Source organism: Rhinolophus ferrumequinum, chromosome 13, assembly GCF_004115265.2.
Source record: "Rhinolophus ferrumequinum isolate MPI-CBG mRhiFer1 chromosome 13, mRhiFer1_v1.p, whole genome shotgun sequence".
Taxonomy (NCBI): Eukaryota; Metazoa; Chordata; class Mammalia; order Chiroptera; family Rhinolophidae; genus Rhinolophus; species Rhinolophus ferrumequinum.
The window spans coordinates 55,212,811-55,230,878 of record NC_046296.1 but is presented as its reverse complement, the minus strand read 5'-3'; the positions used below and the strand labels follow the sequence as shown (position 1 = coordinate 55,230,878).

General features: G+C 38.5%; 1 protein-coding gene across 7 annotated transcripts in view; it reads left to right on the top strand.

Annotated features, from left to right (window-relative positions):
• NCOA1 (nuclear receptor coactivator 1) overlaps positions 1 to 13,218 on the top strand; it is a 209,816-nt gene extending 196,598 nt beyond the window's left edge. For 4 of the 7 annotated variants that reach the window (XM_033124418.1, XM_033124416.1, XM_033124419.1 and 1 more), the window contains 3 exons: positions 4,469 to 4,646; positions 8,756 to 8,845; positions 12,906 to 13,218. In XM_033124418.1, the coding sequence (XP_032980309.1) occupies positions 4,469 to 4,646; positions 8,756 to 8,845; positions 12,906 to 13,076 (439 nt within the window). In that variant the 3' untranslated portion in view covers positions 13,077 to 13,218. Of the gene's footprint in view, positions 1 to 4,468; positions 4,647 to 8,755; positions 8,846 to 12,763; positions 12,821 to 12,905 lie in introns of all 7 variants that reach the window. The other 3 variants (XM_033124421.1, XM_033124422.1, XM_033124420.1) reach the window with 3 other exon arrangements.
• Positions 13,219 to 18,068: the final 4,850 nt, after the last annotated feature.

Below are 18,068 nucleotides of genomic sequence, written 5' to 3'. Positions count from 1 at the left end.
TCTCAGTGAGGACTGTATGTAAATTAGGTAGAAACGGAACTGTTTATATAACATGCAAGAAGAATGTAGTCTCCTCATGTGTTCTAATCCCAGCTTCCTAAACCCACTTTAGATTTCATGGTCCATCATTATAATTATTCCTTTACCGGCATTCTCAACTCCCTTTCCCAGCTTTCCTTTTGCCCCTGTGCCTAGCAAAATGCCCCCTAATAAAATCAACCAAACTCTTGCTCCGTATCTACACTTAGGCATTTAAATTTGGCTGAAAAAAAAAAAAAAAACAGTCGTGCTGACAGGTCTGCTCCCCTTTGCAGTTAAATTTATTAAAAGGCAGTACCCTATCACTTCCTCTCCTCCATTCCTTGTTGAACCAGTCAGACTTTCATCTCTGCCACTCCACCAAAAGTACTCTTGTCAAGGTCATTAATATCTAACATTGCAGAATGCAGTCAATGGTCATCTGTAGCACTTGGCATATTTGAGCAGTTATCCTTTCTGGAAGCTTTTTCTTCATTTGGTTTCTGGAACAACTTTCTCTCTTCAGAAAGGCGACTCCTCAGTTTCCTCTGCTGGGTCTTCCTCATCTCCCTGACCTCCATGTGAGGGCTTCATAGCTCCTTCCAGGACAGGACCTCTTGTCCATACCTACTCACTCCCTTGGTTATATCACCCAATCTTATTGCTGTAAATGCCTGTCTCTGTGCTAAGACTCCCAAATTTCAATCTTCAGCCCAGACTTCTCCCCTGAACATACAGTACACACCACTGCCCAATCGACATCTCCACTTAGACGCCTCTCAAACTTAACATGACTAAAACTAAAGTGATATTCTCCCCAAAACGTGCTTCTCTCCTGCTTTTCCCCATCTCAGTAAGCACCTTCATTTTTCCAGTTACTCGGAAGAAAACCTTTTCTCTTTTTCTTACATCCCACATCAAACATTTCATTAACAAATCATATCAGCTTTAGCAGCTGTCACTTCTCACCTGTCCCACTTGTACACTTAGTGCAAGCCGCCGTCATCTTTTTCCTGGACATTGCAGTGGCCTCTGTCTCCCTGCTTCCACCCTTGCTCCACTACAGTGTAATCTCCACATGGTAGCCAGAGTGATGTTTTTAAAACACGAGGCAGTGTGTCAGTCCTTTACTCAAAACTCCAACTTACTCAACGTACAATATAGGGCCTGTGAAGCCCGGCTTAGTCTTGCTCCTGGATACTTCTCTGACCTCATCTGCTATTCTCATCACTCACCCTGCCACACTGGCTTCTGTTTATTCTTCTGTTCCTCAGATGTGCCAAGTACATTGCAAACTCAGGACCTTTGCATTTTTAAATCCCTCTGCTGGAATGTTCTCCTCTCAGTAGCCACATGGTTTGCTGTCTCCCACTTCAAGTCTTTACTTAAATGTCACCTTGTTAAACACAGATATTGTCACCATAGTAAACTTCCGTGACCATCATTTCTAAAACACCACCATTTCCCACCCCCGGTCCCTCCTTTCCCTTTAGTGCTTAAGACCTGCCATATCGTGTGTTTGTCTGTTTGTTCATGGTCTATCTCTCTAAGTAAAATGTAAGCTTCCTAAGAGCAAGGATGTCGTTTGTGTTCACTTACGTCTGTCCATCCTTTAGAGCAGGTAAGCCCTTAGTGTACACCTCTGAACAAATGAGTGCAGAGACTTCCTGTTCGGACCTAAGTCACTTCTTGGATTCAGATTCAAATGTGGACTTGAGTTGTTGTACTTTAGCAGTTTCTGTGAACTTTGTCTTTCCCAGATCATTTGAGAAAGAAAATTAACTATCACCAACTCTTCAAACATTCACACTTGCTGATTTGTTTCGTGTGTAGAAGCGTATCGGCCAGTGCAGGCGGCATATGTTTGTGACCACTCACTGTCTCTGTTGCACAGATTCCACAAGGAGCAGGGAAAAGAGCCCCTGCTGTCAGGTAACCAACAGTCTAGTTGGTGACAAGAGGAGTGCAGAGAAAAGTAAAACATAATACAAAAAATCATTAAGTTGAATGATGTAAGATATAATAGTTCAGAGACAGTATAATGTGATTCTTTTTCATTATCTCTTTGGTGGCAAGAGAAATAAAGGGTTAAACCAAATCTCCTTGTCCTGGAACAGGACAGTGTTGCTGTGTAATCCTATAGTCATTCAGGAGAGTCCTAGTGCTTATTAGCATTTTAAAGGCTCAGAAGACCTGTTGTTTAACCCTTTCTCAGACTTATTTGACCAGGAACTCCCCTGCTTGTTAATACCTATAGTATCTGTGGAACCCACTTTAGGCCGAATTTGTCATCTTTCCCGTTTTCCCTCATGATTCAGAGGCTACCAATATCTGATGCTGGCTTAAGGAATTAATAATTGCCTTGAGGCTGACCAGGAAAGCGGAGTGAGAGAGGGTCCTTCCCACACTGGGCCTAAAACAACAGTAAACCTCCCAGTCTGTTCCAGGACCGAGAGGTTGGTCTTCTTCCCATGATGGAAGAAACTAAAATGGAACTATTGGCAGGAGCAGTTTGAAAAAACTTAAACTAATATATAGCCCCAAATATAAATGTGTCAAGAAATTAAAGCCTAAGCTTTTTTTTCACTACATATGACATCATTGCAGTCCTTAAAGCTTCTGAAGCAGTAACTTACATAAGCCCTGAGCCTCCACAGTGATGAGTTATGTATCAGTTGACAAATGAGCATTGTCTCAGACAGAAATGTTCTCATTAGGAAATGGGCAGTAGACTAATAGGTTTTTCTCACCCTTAGTTGTGGGGACACTGCCTCACAAGCATATACACCGTGCAGACACTAATGGGCCACAGATGTATTGTTGGCCATTTCCTAGGCATGTAATTTTCTTTGAGCATTTGTGTTTTATAATTACTTGGGGAAAATTTGCTGCTTTTCTTCAGACATGATGAAGAAGCTGTTTCTCAGCCTATTAACGTCAGTGTGGTCACCTTAATCTACCAGAAGCTATAAATGTCAGTACATCCTGCTTGCCTCCCAAGAGCTAGCAAGGAATAGATAAGCCATTGATGGGGTAAATGATTTTTTTAAATCAAATTCTCTATAATTAACATGGAAATAGGTAGCATGTTACCAGCAGCTTATTGTTTAACAATTGATAGATAATCAGAAAATATTTGGTGTTTTTGTAGAACTTACAAAAGACACAATTCATACATTTTTCTTTAGATATGTTGCATATGTGTACCACATAGAATTTTGGAGGTTCACATATAAAGTTACAAGTTGTATTTACTTGGAATTTATTCCATACTATTCTACCTACTAATAGAAACTGGTTTAACATTTGAGATCTTTGGTATAATAACAGTCCAGAACTTGGCCATGGGGAATAAAACAAGCCCTCTTAAAAACATAATTGCCCTTGCCTTTTGTATCCTAGAAAAGCCGTGAAACTATCATCAGGCCTGAGGAAATCTTTGAAGTCTTTAAAAACATTCAATTTGCCAAATAAAAATGTCTGGTTAAATACATCAGGTTTCCTCTTAGTTTATAGTATATTGAAAGAAGCCAGACGCTGAAACCTTGAGAAATGGTAGCAAGCTATAGGACATTGAGTAAAAGCTGTCAAATTTTAATGTGTATAAGTAGTTAGAAATGCAGCTTTTTATACCCATCCCCAGAAAATATGATCACTATGGCTGCAGTAAGGCCTGGGAGACTGAATTTTCAACGAGTCCCAGGGAATTCTCTTACAGATAGTCTCTGACTGCACTCCAAAAAACACTGGTATAGAAATAGTAAAATCTATAAATAAAGAGCAATCCAAATCTCATCAGTTGATAGCACTGAGTAATAATCCATGTCCATAATTCATTCATGAGATATTTACTGAGTGCCTGCTGTATGTCACTTACTGCCGTATGAGAGACAAGGAATAAGTGAAACAAGATGCCAACATTCCCCTCAAATGTTATGTCTAAGAGGATATGCAATCACAATATGAGAAAGCTATGTTTGAATCACTCATTTATTATTCATTCAATGAACACTTATTGAGAATTGATATATAAGCCAGGCACTTTCCTTAAATAGTATAGTCTCTGTTTAAGAAGATAATATAATACATTTTAGAATGATTTTGATGGTTAAATGGGTAGATTTCAGTCATCTAGAAGATATACTTATGTGGAAAACTTCCTTTCTTAAGTATTCAGATAATTGGAGCTTAAAAATTCTGATACTACCCAAATAATTGTAACTTAAAATGAGTTTTGAATTATTAAGCCCCTTGGGCAGAGTTCACAATGTATCTGAATTATACTTAATCCTTATGTGTATAGTGTAATAAGATAAAGTTTGACATGTCACTTAAGAATGTGCACTATTTTCTTTGGACTTCTATCTAATGAGTGAGGAACAGAGGCCGGTGACGTTACCGCCCTATGCACGATCAGTGGACGTAATCAGGATTGTTTTTGAGTTCACAGTGCATTCGGTCATGCTGTCCAGAACCCGCCCGCACAGCCTGGCGTGTACAACAACATGAGCATCACCGTGTCCATGGCGGGTGGCAACACGGATGTACAGAACATGAACCCAGTGATGGGCCAGATGCAAATGAGCTCTTTGCAGATGCCAGGAATGAACACCGTGTGCCCCGAACAGGTAAGCGGCACCACTGGCACACTGGCTACACATACTCCACACCGCGTACTCCACACCATAATTTATTACTCCAAGGAAAATCAGGTATGTTCACAGTTATTCATCCAAAATAACCACACTTCTGGCAGATGGGTACTAGGCTTATCAGGGAGACCACATCATAAATTATATAAATGCCTAACCACTGTGCTGGATACCTAAAACTAATATGAAATAATATTGAGTGTCAGCTATAATTTTAAAATATGTATATAGTCACAGGACGTAAAGTACAGCGTAGGGGAATATAGTCAGTGGTATTGTAATAACTATGTACGGTGTCAGAGGGGTAGTAGACTTGTTGGAATTATCATATCATTAGGTGTGTAAATGTCTAATCATTATGTTGCTTTGTTCCCCTGAAACTAATAATTAAATAAATAAAGTAACCACGCTTCTTTATTCTTTCCCACTATTTTGTTTTGTTTTGTTTTGTTTTTTGTTTTTTACCGCTCGGCACCTGCCAGGTGACCAGCCGCACTCCCCACCCACCAGCCGGGTCTCCCACCATCTTCTGATAATTACTGTTCCTTAAAATATACAATGAAAATTTTGACAGAATTTATATAAGATTTTAGTTTCATGAAATTCTGGTGTTTCAGATTTATTATAAAATGATATATATAGTTAATACATTGGCTTGGAACTTACCCCTCTATATCCTGAACACATTTTCTTCATTTCATTCTTTCAATTCAGTACTTACTATGTACAAAGATAGCTCTGTAGGAGATGATATTAACAAGCTGGGGATATACAACATGAACAAAGAATCAGTTGAATGATAGGACAAAACAGCTGTGTAAGTGAGGGGCCCCGATGAGACCATATGTATTTTATGTCAGATAAGGAGTATGTACAGTTAGTTAACTACTGAGAGTTTAAAGGGAAAAGGGCCCAATTCGGAAAGGCTTCATGGAAAATTTCCCTAAGGAAAGAGAATAGAAAAGAACATTCAAGACTGACCTAGGCAGGAATAGAAGTTGAAAAGTCTAATGAATGTTAAAGGGATATTTATAGTATATTTAGAGCAGAATTTATGTGGTAAGCTTTTTAGGAGTGTTGCAGGCCATCTAGATGTTTAGAATTATTCTGGAGCCTCCTGAAGATTTTTAAGGAAAGAATGACTAAATTCAAAGTGATATTTAAGAAGATCATTGGGGTAACTCCCTGTACTTACTCTTCTTATTATCAGCAACCACAAAGTGACTTGGCTATGATCACGTGTCCATAATTTACAGCAAAGCTTAAAAACATGTAAACACTGATTACCTCTACTGTAGAATTCCTTTCTGATATTAATTTTTTTTAATCCCTATTCCCCAGGTATTATATAGTAAGTATAAGGAGGGTAGGGGAAAAAACCAACAACTTAGTGATCCGTATCCTCTAACAAAATAAAAGAACCAAATAGGATTGTTTCTTGTCCTTGTTGTTATCTTGTTCTTATTCAGTTATTAGAATTATTTGGTATCTCCAGTAGATTAAAACATAATAATAATAAGTATAATGAAGTAGGTAAAAGAATATTACATTGAAAGTATGTTTCTTACATAGTAGGTTTTGCTTTTTTATTCCATTTGACATACTCTGCCTTTTCGTCAAAGTGGTTAGCCCATTTACATTTAGTGTGACCATTGATATGGCTGGATTTAAATTCTCATTTTTTTCTTTTTGTCTTCATTTCTTGCCTCTTTTTGGTTTAATTGAATATTTAAATTCATTGTATATCCTTTGTTGGCTTATTAGCTATATATAATTCTGTTTTATGATTTTAGTGGTTGCTTTAGAGTTTATAGTACGCATCTTTACCTTATCATCATGTGGTATTACATCACCTCACATATAAGAACCTCACAACAGTTTATTTCCATTTTCCCCTCCTGTGCTATTGTTGTCATACATATTATGTCTACATACCCCACAATATATTCTTAATACTTTTGCTTTACACAGTCAATTATATTTTCCAAAAATTTAAATGAGAAGTCTTTTACATTTATCTATGTGTAGTTGTTTCTAATGCTCTTCATTCCTAGTATGTGTAAATTCAAATTTCCATCTGGTACCATTTTCCTTCTGCCTGAAGGTCTTCATTTAACAGTTTTTGTAGTGTTGGTCTGTAGATGATGAATTCTTTCATCTTTTATATGTGTGAAAAGTTTTTGTTTCACCTTCATCTTTGACAGTTCTTTTTCTTGAATTCTAGGTTGGCAGTTTGAGCTTTCAGTACTTTTAAGATGTTGCTCCACTGTGGTTCTTCTGCCGAGATATCTGCTGTCATTTAATCTTTGTTCCTCCGTTCATGATTGATATTTTTCCCTCTCTTGCTGCTTTTAAGATTATTCTCTTTATCACTGGTTTTATGCAGTTTGTTTATGATATGCCTTAGTACGATTTTCTTCATAGTTCTTGTACTTGGGCTTCAGTGAGTTTCTTGACTCATGGATGTATAATTTTCATCAAATTTGGAAAAATATTGACCATTATTTTGTCAAATATTTTTTCCATTGCCACCCTCTCTTCTCCTTCAGAGACTCCAATTACATATAGTAGGCCACTTGAAGTTGTCCCACAACTCACTGATTCTGTGGGTTTGTGGGGGTTTTCTTGAGGGGAGGGCAAGGTCAACCATTTTTTTCTTTGTGTGTTTCATTTTGAATAGTTTCTAATGCTATAGCTTCAGGTTCACTGATCTTTTCTTTTGCAATGTCTGATGTGTTAATTTTATGCAGTGTATTTTCACCTCAGCCATTGCTATTTTCATCTTCTGAAGTTCAGTTTGAACCTTTTTTATATCATACATGTCTCTAACATATTCAGTTTTCACTCTATCTTCTTGAACATATGGAATACAGTTACTATAATAGTTATCTTAATATTCTTACCTGTCAGTTCTATTATCTGCATCATTTTGGGGTTGGTTTCAATTGATTTGACTTTTCTGTTCATTATGGGTCATATTTTTCTGCTACTTTGCATGCCTGGTAATTTTTTATTGGATGCCAGACATGTGACTTTTACCTTGTTGATATTCCTATAAGTATTCTTGATCTTTGTTTTGGGAAATTGTTAAGTCACTTGAAAACAGTTTGATCCTTTCAGGTCTTGCTTTTTTATTTAGTGGGACCAGAGCAGTAGTTAGTATAGGGTTCATTTTACCTTACTACTGAGGCAAAGCCTTTGTAATGCACTACTTGATGCTATGTGAAGTACGATGTTTTCTACTCTGGCTGGTGGGATCAGGATGTATTCCCAGCTCTGTATGATCTTTAGGAATTATTCCATGTAAATCTTGTCAGGTGAATCTTTCCTCTGCTTTGGATAGTTCTCCTGACATCCATTAGCTGATCAGTACTAAGCTGTAGACTCAAGGGGATCTGACAGCTTTATCTCTGTAGCTCTCTCTCATCTGATATTCTGCCCTGTGAATTCCAGCTGCCTTCACCATCTCAGACTTCCAGCTGCATGTTCTCAACTCAGGAAGCCTGCCAGGCTCTGCCTGGGTTCCCTGTCCCCATACTACAGCCTGGAAGTTCTCCCTAGGCAGTAGGCTGAGGTAATCACAGGACTCTCCTCAATTATTTCCCAGCTCTTAGGGATAACTCTCTTTCATTGCCTTTGTCCAATGTCTTGACAATACCTTCATTTCATTTATTTTGTCCATTTTTTTAGTTGATTCAGGCAGAGGATAAATCTGATCCCTGTTACTGAATCTTGACTGGATGTGGTAGTCTTTTGCTAATTAAATTTTGTGTGTGAATTAACTTTTTATTAAAGTATCATATACTTTAATATGGATATACAGAAAAGTACACAACTAGATGAATTTTCACAAACTGAACACACCTTTATAACTCAGCACCCCAGAGATTTTCTTCACGCTCCCTTACACATCACTATCCACCACTACAGGGAACCCACTGCCCTGACTTCTAACAACACAGTAAATTGCTAAGTTTTTTATTTCTGCTGTCCTTCTATTAATTTGTCAGTGGGATTGTTTTTTATTGAAGAATTTGGTCTTCAACTTAAACAACTAGTTTGTAATTTGGTCTTATCTTTAATAGATAAATGATTCAGCACTGAGACACACAGGCCTCTACTGCAACCAGCTCTCATCCACTGACCTTCTCAAAACAGAAGCAGATGGAACCCAGGTCAGTAAGAAAATTCTAAGCCCAGAACTGACAAAGCACTCTAGAGACACAGGAAACTTTGTGTAGCATTGTAGCTAAGAGGCTGACTTAGGGAGTCCGACTTGGGTGTGAGTCCTGGCTCTGCTCTTCTCAGATGTGTCATCTTGGGCTTGTTAGGGAACTTTCCTGAGCTGCTGCATAACCAACAGAACTAACACGATACCTGCTTATAGGATTGTTGAGAGGGTTAAATGAGATAAGCTTTCAGAAGGTTTCATCCAATGTTTAGATGGGATAAAGGGTTACAGATGGTGGCTACTAATTCTTATTTTGTAAATAAACACAGTGCTAAAACTCACACGTAATCAAAATATCTCAAAAGATATCAGTAAATTCAAATAAACAAAATGTCTGCTGTGTACTCTGCCTCCTTTTAGAAGTTTGTTTCAAAACAATACAAATAGCACGGGTGGCCACTCTCCTATATAACCTAAATTTAGAAATTTTGGAAGTTTTAATTCACTTCAGTAACTTTATTTAGTCTTTAGTTTCTTAATAAATATTTTTATAATATTTTTTAAATATTTTAAAATATTTAAATATAGGCATTATGCTAAGGTGGGAATTCAAGGAAACATGAGACATGTTTGCACTTTAGGTGAATTGTAGGAAGAAGTAAGGAAATGAAATTTGATTTGTGAAATGCTTATAATTTACTAGGTACTGTGCTAGGAGCTTTGCTTTATTTTCATGTAAGCCTCACTATAACGCTATGAAGGAGATAGTGTTCCTTTTTTTCCACAGATGAAGAAACAGAACCCGAGAAGATTTAGTTATACACATAATTCACAAAGCTAGAAGGTAGCTGAGCTGAGGTTCAGACCCAGGTCTTTCTAACACCAAAGTTCATGTTCTTTCTGCTATACCACCTAGGGCCTGTTGTTTATATGCATAGACATATGCATATAAATTGTCACATAATCAAAGAAGGCAAACTAAAGTTTTTCAAGTAGCAAGAGCCATAAGCATTAAAAGAAAGGAGAAATTGCTGAGATGGTTAGAAGAGCATTTACACAGGAGATGGTACTGAACTGGGCCTTGAAGTGTGGTTAGGAAGGCCAAGTGAAGGAGAAAGGTATTATGGTTGTTGGAGTCTTGGGGGTTGCAAGTGGAGGGCACACAGACAGGGAAACAGTAATATCTTAGCATAGTCCTGGGAAACGAACTCACTGAAGGTAAAGGGTTTGTAAAAAGAATTCATAAGAATTAAATTGGTAGATTGGGGCAAACTTCCAGGGGCCTTGAATGCTAAACTAAGGGATTTGGATTCAGTCCTGCAGATGAAGCGTCATCCTGAAGGGGAACAGTGACCAAAGTGCTGGCCTAGGCAGAGGGGCAAGGAGGAGCATGAGCAGCCACCTCAAAAGGAGAAAGATCAGTTAGGAGGCTCTGTCCATAGTCGGAGCATTAGGAAATAGGATCTAAGGCCTGTGAAGCTGAAGAAAGGGGATTTCGTGATGGGGACTATGAAGTCTTCATTCACTAGAAGTTTTTGAAAGTCTCACTCCTACCAAGATACATAGTAGGCAGCTCGACAAATCAGTTAAAACAACCAAGTTTTAAAGTTCCCAAATCCTGGACCAGTATTTGACTTGAAGTAAAAGCTATGCTGGAAAATCTTAAGAGGTTGAGACTCAGCTCTACACCACTCTTCTCACCTGGCAAATCTGAAACTTTGTTTGCATTTTGCTTTGCCTGTTTGTAAAGGTGTGGCAATATCAGAAATCCTTTGAGGTCTGTGCTAAGGCACCCCTGTTTTTAAAGTTCAAAATAGCTGAAATGTGTATTTTTTAGAGTTTGGTTTAATCTTTTCAAAATTTTTTTTTTTTAATTTCAATATAGACTGTTTTTTAGAAAGGCATTTTTAAAGAAACAGAATTTTCTCTCTAGTTTTTTTTGTTTGTTGGTTTAATGCCTTTATCAAGAATGTTTTTAAGTGTTTGGAGACAGATATCTTATGTTCTGTCCCAGAATTTCATATGTTGAAACATACCAACATGAAATTTTATGTTAATTTTTTTTTAAATCAGTCAGTGCCTAAAAACACTATACCCTGTTTCCCCGAAAATAAGACCTAGCCAGACGATCAGTTCTAATGCGTCTTTTGGAGCAAAAATTAATATAAGACCTGGTATTGTATTGTAGTATATTATATTATACCCAGATTATATTATATTATATTATATTATATTATATTATATTATATTATATTATATTATATTATATTATACCTGGTCTTATAGTAAAATATATTATAGTAAAATAAAATAGTTTGTGCTCATTGTAAGTTTCAGTGACAGAATCTTCTTTCTGTTGTAGCCCATCATGAAATATCTGTTTCCTCCAATGTTTTTGTTTTTGCCAAACAGAAGCTGGAGAGTGAGTTAAATAGAAATACAGAGACAGATGTACAGAAAAGGAGAAGGAAAAGAATAGGGAGAGGAGGACTAGGGGAGGATTGGGGGCTAGCTCTATTTGGAGAGCTGGGATGGGGTGGAAGCAAGACAGAGGAGAGAATAAGGAAAGAGAAGCAGGAAGAGGACTAGTAGAGAGATTGTTGACTGGAGAGAGAGGAAGGCCGGGGGGAAGTTCTAGAAAAAGTAAGAATGAGGAGTTATAGCGAATGAAGGTGAGGGGAGCGCGCAGAGGCAGCTAGAGAATAGAGTCAGAGTTGATGTATTTTAGGTACAAGAGAAATAGCCCCAAAGAAGAAGAAAACAAATGGTAGCATATTGAGGCAAGAAGCAAACTTTGGGAAACTGGGAAAAGGGGAAGAGGAGGAGAGGGAGACTGAGGAGAGAAACAGTGCTAATCTAACTAGAGACTTAATGCAGACACTGAAAAAGCTCAGTTCGGGACATCTGCTTTAGCTGAGAAAGAGTAGACTGGAAGTGTAGACGGATCTGAGGACCGGGGCTAGACTGAATAGCAGTTGAATGGTCGGGACATTTGACATTTGGCTAATGAGGGTTAACGGAAAACAACTTTTCAGAAAAGCTGAGTGTAATTGGCATGAATTAGTGATGAATGGCCAAAAAAATGCATCACTAATCTAAAATACTTCATGAACCTATTAAACATAAAGCACAAGTTTGCCAAAAGCTTGAGACACTTAGATAGATGCACTGGGATGCCTGAGAAGGCATTGCCGTTCTTGTTCTGGAACATTCACAAGTGTGATATATTGGCCTTCATCAGTTCTACAAACGACTTTTTAATAAGACTGATTGGTAAAGACTAACTTCTGGCTTTGTTTTCCCAATAGAAAATGCTAGAACTATGCAACTGTAGACATTTTTAAGGAATACTCGTATTATTGCTGAAAGTAGTTAAAGGGAAAATTCACACTGTTCTCAGCTAGTAGCTTACTGTTACTTTTAGCGCATGTGTTTAAATAGATTGTCTCTCAGAAAAAAAGTTAAATATGAAATTGTTCTGCTAATATTTGCTGTAATTCTAAAGGCAGTATGTGAAGAAGCTGTGTAATAGTCCATTTAGATACTACGCAAACCTTGTGGACATCAACGTTAGTAATGCTGATGTCCTGTTACCGAGTTGTGGTGGTTTTATTTTGCTAATACTGGGTTGAAGCCCTGAATTTTCTAACATCATAAAGATCTTTTTATCCTCCTAAAGTCATCCGTAGAGTGCTTTTAAGCCAGTTTCCCAAGTAACTTGTATTTTTTTAAACCCACCACTGGATACTCAGACTCTGAAACTGGGCTTTTCCCAATCTTGGCAATATTAGCAATAATGCTCACTTTCAGTATTGATGGCAACCCTGTAGGAGGCTTGACCATTCCAATTTTTATTTTATTTTTAAAGTGTGAACTTTCCAGAACCCTGAGCAAAATGAGTGCAGCGATTTTCTTTTTGTAGGACAAGAAGACAGAAGAGTTCTTCTCTGTGGTGACTACAGACTAGAGGAATGCTCTAGTGAGTTTCCACTTCAAGTAGTACCCACTCATAAGCCGGGGGGGCAGACCCTTCTGTCTAAACACATCTTTCATTTGTGTTCCAGCAGGTGCAACAGGTTCAGGTGTTTGCTGACGTCCAGTGTACAGTGAATCTGGTAGGCGGGGACCCTTACCTGAACCAGCCTGGTCCACTGGGAACACAAAAACCCACGGCAGGACCACAGACTCCCCAGGCCCAGCAGAAGAGCCTCCTTCAGCAGCTACTGACTGAATAACCACTTTTAAAGGAATGTGAAATTTAAATAATAGACATACAGAGATATACAAATATATTATATATTTTTCTGAGATTTTTGATATCTCAATCTGCAGCCATTCTTCAGGTCGTAGCATTTGGAGCAAAAAAAAAAAATAAAAGGAATTCACTTTTGTTGGGAGATTGAGAGATGTTTTTGTTTTTCTTTGTAAAGGCCTTGGATGTTGAAAAATAACAAGGCAGAACAGTTGGACAATCTATTTCTTGAGCCAAATTTAATTATTCTTATTTTTGTAATCAGTCGTTGGCTTCTTATCTGGATGAAGGCCTTTGGAGGAGAACCAAAACGACAAGTTCCAAGGGGAAGATGAAGCTCCGCCTCCACTGACTCAGTGCCCACCCCGCCCAGGAAGGCGGGCCTGCCTGTGCCCATCCACCAAAGGCTGTCACGTGTCTCGAAATCAACAGCCCTTCCCGACCCCAGGCAGCTTGTGTGTACAATCAGCTTCTAGCAACTCTATATCCATTGGCTTCAAGAGAATATTTTGCCTCCACATATGTACCCCTTCTCCTTTTTTTAAAGATGGATTTAAACCAAGATGCCTCCAGGAACGAGGACGAAATGAGTCTATTCACAGAGGAATCCAAAAAATACAGTTTGGGGAAAATGCAATAATTTTTGATGAGATGGGTGAAGGACAAGAAGCAAGTTCTGTCAATTATTGTAGATACAATTTTCTGATTAAATCTGGAAAAAAGGCAGCCTGTTCTTTCTGCTCTTATTGTATTAACAGCTGAGGTAGCTAAAGTTATTTAAAATAAAATTAAATTTATGATCCAAGTAGCTTATTTTCCCCTTTAAATCTCACTGTAAATATATTTGATTTCTTGTAGAAATTTATTTCCTTCTCTTTAATTTTATGGCTTTATTATCATACTCTTGATTTTTCTATATTTGTGTGTGAAATATAACATTGATTGAATTGCAGTTACATTTGGCTAGTAATATTTCATTATTTTAACAACTGTGACGCCATGTATGGATTTTCTTTGGGGTTCAAATCAAAATGCCAACTGCCAGAAAGAGCCGTTCCAGATGAGCTAGAGTACACTGCCCTAGAGTAGCCCTGGGATCATCTAACATGAGAGCAGTGCAAGGAGCTATCGCCAGACATGCACAGGCTACTTGTACAGAGAAAAATTAGTATCAAAGAAAATCTTCTTTTGTTTTAGATTGACTTTGGGAATTTGAATTTTCATCAGTGCAAATACAAATTTCTCTATCCTGCTCTAAGGCTAATTGGTACCATATTTTCCCTTTGTGTCTTGTCACTCTGCCACATCTTGTCTCATCCTGGCCTCTGAGTCAAGGACCCAGGGAACTGACTTTGTAGTTCAGGAAGTCCCACTGCAAGGCCAGGAAGGCTTGAGAAAGGTATTGTGGAAGAAGCAAAGGTAGACCCCCATCATTCGCCTTTACCTGCACTCCTGGGCCTGTGAATGATGACAACACCTGACATTGTGCACCAGCTACCTCTGCTTCCATGGCAGAGAAAAGGCCATAAGAACTAACAATGGAAGAGGAGCTTGGACTCAGACATCAAGGAAGAAGCCATTTTCCCAGGTCCTCCTTTCTGCATCTCACCACCCCTAGTTACAAATAACTCCACTGAACAGCATCTATTCAGAAAGTATACCGAATCAAAAGATTGGTGGAAGGGATAGCAGCTATGAAAGAGAAATAGGACACTCAGTTACAAACATTATCTCTTAGTTTTTCAGAAATTGCATCCCTGATTTCATTCATTCCCAGCTTGACAGCCCAGCCATATTACTCTAGTCCCTACTAAACTGTTCTAGGAGGTCATTTCTGTTCTGTTTGTGATATTTAGACGTACAGACTTCAGGAAGTTCACCTTTAACTTCAGCATTCCAGATGAAGTTTCCTGACTCAGTACTTTTGCATAAGGAACTAGAAAACAAAAAAGTGGTAAGGAAAATTGGAGATGCTAACATCCTCCCCCATCCCAACTGCACCTTAAAGTATGCATGTCACCTTCAAAGTTTTATAATTGCACTGTTTGTTTTATGTATGTACAGATTAAAATTATTGCTACATTTGAGGAAAATAAAATTGCTTGCTTCTATGTAATTCCTGTCATTCCACAGGAAATTCACTTTTCCAGCTACTGAATAGAATTTGTTTAACAACCTCATGGGTTGCCTCTTCATTTACAGGGATGAAATGAAGCCTACATCCTGCAGGAATTGCCAAAGCCCCAAATGGCTAACAAGTAATTAAAGGATAATAAAAGAAAGGATCCCAGAAGCCAAAGATCCTCGAAGTTACACTCATGTGATCCAGCCCCGTGAAATTAAGAAGGTCAAAGTGAAGTCATGGTAGTGGGCCTTGCGGAAATTCTGACTTGGACCATTTGATGATTAAACACTCTGGTCCTACTGTTTCTTGACCTGTGAGATACAGGCCAGGTAGCACTTCAGAGCCACAAGATACCATATCGCTCTCAATTATTGGTTTTTATATGCTAACATTATTATTATACAGATTACACAGATGTTGAATCTTACTTGAGGAGGCTCCTTCAATCTGACAATGCATTTTATAACAAGTAGGCCCTGTTTCTTATTTGGGTTTTTTAAGGCAGTGTAAATCCACCAACACTTGGCTAAGTAGGACCAGGGTAAGGAGGGTAGGCAGGTGTGATACCAGACGGCAGGGGAGGGTGTATATCCCACACACGTTCCTACACATAAATGCACACCAATTTGGTAGCTGTTTTCTGAAGTCACACTTACGGGGAACGAACCCTTTTTTTCCCAAAGTTAGGATAAGGTGAAAATGATACTTTTCTTAGAGGAGGCTACACATTGATTTGAATTCATCCTAAGGTAATGGTGGGAAGGCCATTAGAAAAACAAATAGAAAACAATTGAGGAAAAAGTGAGGTTGATATAGAGAAACTTCATCTATTTTACGGTGTTACCTAAGATAGGTTCCATACCTGGAAACTGTCTCCTGGGTTCTGACAAAGAAAAAGGACAGTTGTCTGCTTACAAAAGAAGTTGTGCTGATTTCCTTGTTGACATTAACCAATCTTCCCAGAAGAGCAGCTCCACGTGAATAAAATGAATAATTCAGAGCAAGCTTGATCCTTGACCATTCCTGTCCCTCTGAAAAAAGATCTTGATTTAATTAAGCCCATAAATTCTTTTTATTGGAGAAAATGCCAAAGTGAGCGTTCCTCCATCCAGAACCTTTTCTGACAGTGCTAAATTAATTTTCTTTCTATATTTTCTTTTTATTGCCACAAGAGCTCTTAACAAGATTAAAGAAAGGCAAAGCTCTGGCCTCATTCACTCATTTAACACATTTTATTGTCTTTATCCAAGGAAGTAGGGATATGGAAGGATCCAGACAGACATGGACCTTACCCATCCACAGCTTATATTCACATGGGGGGACTTAGAATTGGATTAAGTCGTTGGTATAAAGGAGAGTTAGGAGTTGATTTGTGAGTGAGACCTTGTCTGGAAAGTCAAGGAAGGTTTCCTTAGAAGAAATGGCATTTGAAGTGAGGTTGACAGGATGATGAGGAGGTTTCTGAGGAATAGCACGCACAAAAGCCTGGAGCCTGGAAGGAGCTCCAGGGAGCTGGTTTTTCAGATTGTTAACAGTGTTCCTGAGTTCTCGTAAATATTTTATTAGAATTATGTCAACTGGTAGCCTGGAAAGTAATTCAAATCAGCCTTTGCTCCGTGAGGAACATGTACCAGGCTTTGGGATCCTCACTTGGAATATAAAATAACTTTTAACAGCAGGCTTTGGAAAGAGGGATGCGAACTCAAGAGCTGAGGCGAGAGGACCCAGCCCCTTCTCTGGAGGCAGAGCCTGCCCTTTGGGGGCCTAAATGGGGATAAGCATTGGCATAAAGTCAGCAGGATGTTTCACTACAATTTGGGGAGAGGCATTCTGTCCCTGCATATCTAAACAGTAAATGAAAAAGTGGCTCCATGAAGCATCAGTGTCATCCCTTAGCTGAAAAGAATTTTGGAAAATGTGGGCTCCTTGTGGGGTAGGTATAAAATGACAAACAAGATCCTTTTTATGAGACAGGAAATTTGGTTTCTTGGATCAGATCATAGACGCATTCGCTTTTCTCTGGCTCTTGGTCCTTCTGCAGACAAAGAATCTCCTTTGCTGGAGTTTGGCTCTGGTCTAATCATTTGTGCTTCGGTTATTTGTGCAACCAACAGAACCAAGCAAGGCCCACAGGTATCCATAGCCAACCTGAGACATTGACTTGAGAAAAACACAGAATTAAAAGGAATAATTTCTATTCCATCAGGTTTTCCTCCCACTCTCATCCCTAGAGATCCTAAGGTACAGAATGAAACAAACCTTAGACCAAGGGTTTTGGCGTTTCTTCCATGTTTGATAATGTATTGCAGTACAGACACTGTGGTAAGCATTGTGGGAAGTACAGACATGCTTTCCTGAAGCTGCTTCCTTCCTACTATTGGAGAGTCTACATCAGTTAAATACTTTCCAGGCAACGTGCTAGGCTAACACTCATGTGCTAATGGTTTCTTAGTTTGTACAGTACTTTCACAGACGATGTGTCATTTGATCTTCAAAATCCTCTGAAGCAATTACAATAAGTCATAGCCTTATTTTACATCTGGTGAAACAAGCTCAGATTTTTGGTCAGGTAGCTAGGAAGTGCCAGACCCAAGAGTCGATCATTGGGCTTTGGGATGAAACCTGCCATTGTTTCTAACGAGCAATACAATGATTACAGATAAAGGCACCATCAGACAATGACACAAAAACTGGGAATCCTGATGAATTAAAAACTTCTCAAGTTCCTTAGAGGTTGTCGGGGTTTCCATTTTGAAAATCAACGGCACTGAGTTACAGTACTGATTTTTTTTTTCATATTTTAAGTTTGCACGAGGGTAATAGTTCTCAAGCGAGTCCCTGCACTTTCAT